Source organism: Triticum dicoccoides, chromosome 5B (genome assembly GCF_002162155.2).
Source record: "Triticum dicoccoides isolate Atlit2015 ecotype Zavitan chromosome 5B, WEW_v2.0, whole genome shotgun sequence".
Classification (NCBI taxonomy): domain Eukaryota; kingdom Viridiplantae; phylum Streptophyta; class Magnoliopsida; order Poales; family Poaceae; genus Triticum; species Triticum dicoccoides.
The window spans coordinates 309023255-309026934 of NC_041389.1; the positions used below are offsets into that span (position 1 = coordinate 309023255).

Sequence of the window (3680 nt, forward strand, 5' to 3'; positions counted from 1 at the left end):
AAACCCGGAAGCGGCTCCCCTGACGTACGTTGCCTGCAGTTGTGGCACTGCCATGTGGGCCTGTTTTTCAATGAGCCCACCTGTCACTGATGGAACGGCACCCTGCCGAACGGCAGAGGAGCCTCGTCCGAAAAACCCCACACCAGAAGTCTGACCCCCAGAAAATCCCCAAATCTTCGCCGTCTCAGCTTCCGAATCGCCGGCGAGGAGGAAGGGAGCGGCGATGGCGGGGACCATCTCCCGCATCCGGCTGGAGAACTTCATGTGCCACTCCAGCTTGCACATCGAGCTCGGCGAGCACGTCAACTTCATCACCGGGCAGAACGGCAGTACGCTTCCACCCAAACCCTAGCTCCCCCCTCCCCCTCCCCGCGCCCCTTCTCTCTCTCTCTCACCCATCGATTCGCCTTTTCTTCTTCCTGCTGGCGCAGGCGGAAAGAGCGCGATCTTGACGGCTCTGTGTATCGCCTTCGGCTGCCGCGCCAAGAACACGCAGCGGGCCGCCACCATTAAAGATTTCATCAAGACTGGCTGCAGGTAGCGTTCGCCTTCTGTACCCACTAGTATCTTTTATTTTGTCATCTAAATCACTAATAATCCCGAGTCAGTATCGGAAAAAAATTTAGATTTTATCGCGAGGATAGTTGTTGGTTGCGAATAGCTGCTGTGTGGTTCAGATTGTTATGATGATTGCTGCATTTCTGTAGATGGGTTTCCGGATACGGTTTTTGCCCACCATGTAGGAATATTGAAGGTTACACAATCTCTTCGGTTGGGCCTAATCCCTGTCGATCCTAACAAGTTGGCGAGGTGTCGGGACCGCGATTACAGTGAAAGCAGTGCTATGCTGCTAGCACTTGGCCAATTTTTATTATACGAAAACATTTATTAAACATTTGAACAGCATGCGTTGCAGTAACACACACACACACACACCAAGAGTTACCTGTCTGAGCCTTGTCCATACCCTTGCCGTTGCACATGACACTAGTCACTAACATTCTTCAAAGCTGTATTACCTGAAAAATCTGCTGCAGTCATTTTTAGGCAATGTTGCAGCTGTATGGTTCAGAGAAAAGAATAGAGATCACATGATTTATCAAAAAACTTATACACTGGTCTGGTTTTATTGCATTAATTGATGTATTTTTCAAACAGGGCACCAACTGTCGCACATCACACTGTTAATATTAATATTACTCCCTCCGATACCATATTACTTGTCGCTCAAACAGCTGGTTCTAGCACTGAAATACGTGTAGATACATCCGTTTTAGCGGAAACTAATATGGATCGGAGGGAGTAATAGAGTAAATTGCACTTTGCACCAGGCAGGTTGCCACTTCTTTCACTTTGCAGCAGGTCAGACGGAATTTTTAACTGTGCACCAGATATAACACGATAATATTGTAGTTTGCACTAGGTCGGTAGGTCCCATACAAACACTTGTTTGAAAAGATCCATAAAGAATTATACATGTTATGGTGTGAAATATATGCCTATAGTTCTACTTAGAAAGACATCATTTCGGTTGAAAATTCATACATGTTCGGGTAATCCAGACATCATTGTTTTTTCATGGGTCATACAGTATTTTTCTAACAATGATCTGTAGGCATGTATTTTGTTCTATAATAAACATGTAGCATAATAACTTAGTTTAGCTTGAAGATTTTTCTGTAAAAATTCAACAGAGGCTGCCTATTAAAAGCAGACAGTCTCTGGGGTTAGATCTTTGCAAATTGGTGAAATAGCGGCTGAACCTGCTGGTTCACCGACTGCCCTTGGCTGAATAAAATAATGTTAATCATTCCAAATGGTCAACCACCAGTTGGGCGATTGAACATTAAATCAGAAGGTTGTCAGGGTGCCCTGCTTTAGTAGCTATGGTCCTGCGTATGATTGTGGAATTGATGACTGCATCAATCATGATACAATGTTTCTACTGTACAATCTGTGGTTAATGGTTTTGCATTTATCCTCTGACTGTTTTATCTCTCTTTCGTGTGATCGATTTTAATATAGTTTATTTTGTTAAATTTAAATCGCAGTTATGCAGCAATTGCTGTTGACATCAACAACCAAGGGGAAGACTCGTTCAAGCCTGATGTATACGGAAACTTAATTAAACTGGAACGCAGGATTACTGAGTCATCAAGTTCTACGATTTTAAAGGATCAACATGGTACTCATACTTGATCCATCCTCCTCCCAGTTGTTGGTTGTGCCCGTCTATTATGAACACTTCATGTGTAAAGTTGTTTAGATTCTGTTTTAGCTGTCAAATTTAGTACTTTAGGTTTCTGTTCTCACTTTGCTAACTTGTACTCCCTCCGTTCCATATTAGTTGTCGCTCAAACTTATGTATCTAGCTTTGAAAAATGTCTAGATACATCCGTTTCAGCGACAACTAATATGGAACGGAGAAAGTATTATTTTAATATTTTTTCTGTGACCTTACCAGAGTTCTCAGTTTTTATTTGTATTTTTCTATTCAAAGATGACACATTTCTGAACTTATGATTGTTGCATTTCTCCATTCGTTCTCCATTCTTGTGTGTTGGCTGCATATCTTTGTTCTGTTTAGTGGTTATCTCAAGTTTTAATTTAGCTGTCACATCTTTCCTATCCTTAGTTCTCTCAACTTTCCATGTTGGCAAACGACACACATGTTGCTTGTGCTTGACTTCTTACTGTACATGTTTGCATGGCTGCAGAAAGTGTGCTTTTTCACTTATAATTAGACTCGGATAATCTTTATCTTTACCAGGTATTTACATGTTGCATCCATTTCCATACATTGTTAAATGCTACTACCTCTGTTTATAAATGTATAAGAGACATTTTGGCAGTTTAAATGGAACTGCCAAAATGTCTTATATTTGGGAACAGGGGGAGTAGTTAGGCATGGAAATAAACACTGGTAGCACTTAATTTCATTCTTTCCAGGAAAAAAAACACTTAATCTCAGTTGAGCTCACCTACAGATGGTGCTACCACAAAAGACTTCTGCATGGTCCAAATTGCATCATGCACATCTGATTGCTGTTAGATCAGAGTCCTTGCGTAAATTGAAAGTGACAGTAAATTCTGAACTGGTTAAATAGATGGTTGTTGTGAATTTACCAAATTGATCAAGTGGATGATTGCTATAAATTTACTAAAACCAAGTTGTACTAAAGGTACGACAAGTAATATGGGTCGGAGATTATGTTAATTAATTAACTACAGTAGCTATTCTTGTATTTTTATTTACTAACTGCACAATATTTTTACCATGCTATACTATACTGCGCCTATTGTGATCATATGTGCTGGAACAGGTAGGAAGGTGGCAAATCGCAAAGATGATCTTAATGAGATAATTGAACATTTTAATGTAAGTTGCTTGTTTGCTGATGAATACTAATTTTTATGTAGTGGTTTCACTCATCCAGTTGTTTGTTTTACTGTTTTCTTTCTGTATTGGGTCAGTTATGAAAAAAAGGTGTAGAAACTGACGGACCCTTCATCTACTTCTCCTCGCTGCACCTTTGCGTGTCTTTATATAAATAAATAAATGTATGTAAGGATAAGATATACTAAAACAACTGCAAGAAGACACCATGCTCTCTTCCTCTCTGGCTTTCTCGCTCGCTCCGCCGCGATTGCGCTATTGGTCAGCTTCACAATCACATATC

The 3680-nt window shown here is 40.8% G+C and overlaps 1 protein-coding gene across 2 annotated transcripts in view; it reads left to right on the forward strand.

The window, feature by feature from the left end:
- Positions 1-89: 89 nt before the first annotated feature.
- Positions 90-3680, forward strand: part of LOC119308618 (structural maintenance of chromosomes protein 6B-like) — a 23819-nt gene continuing 20228 nt past the window's right edge. Inside the window, exons 1-4 of one of the 2 annotated variants that reach the window (XR_005150210.1) lie at positions 90-329; positions 432-537; positions 2052-2185; positions 3324-3379. Coding sequence is in view for 1 of the 2 variants with exons in the window: in XM_037584745.1 (XP_037440642.1) it covers positions 224-329; positions 432-537; positions 2052-2185; positions 3324-3379 (402 nt within the window). In the remaining variant the exon portion in view is untranslated. The remainder of the gene's footprint in view (positions 330-431; positions 538-2051; positions 2186-3323; positions 3380-3680) is intronic. The other variant, XM_037584745.1, reaches the window with a different exon arrangement.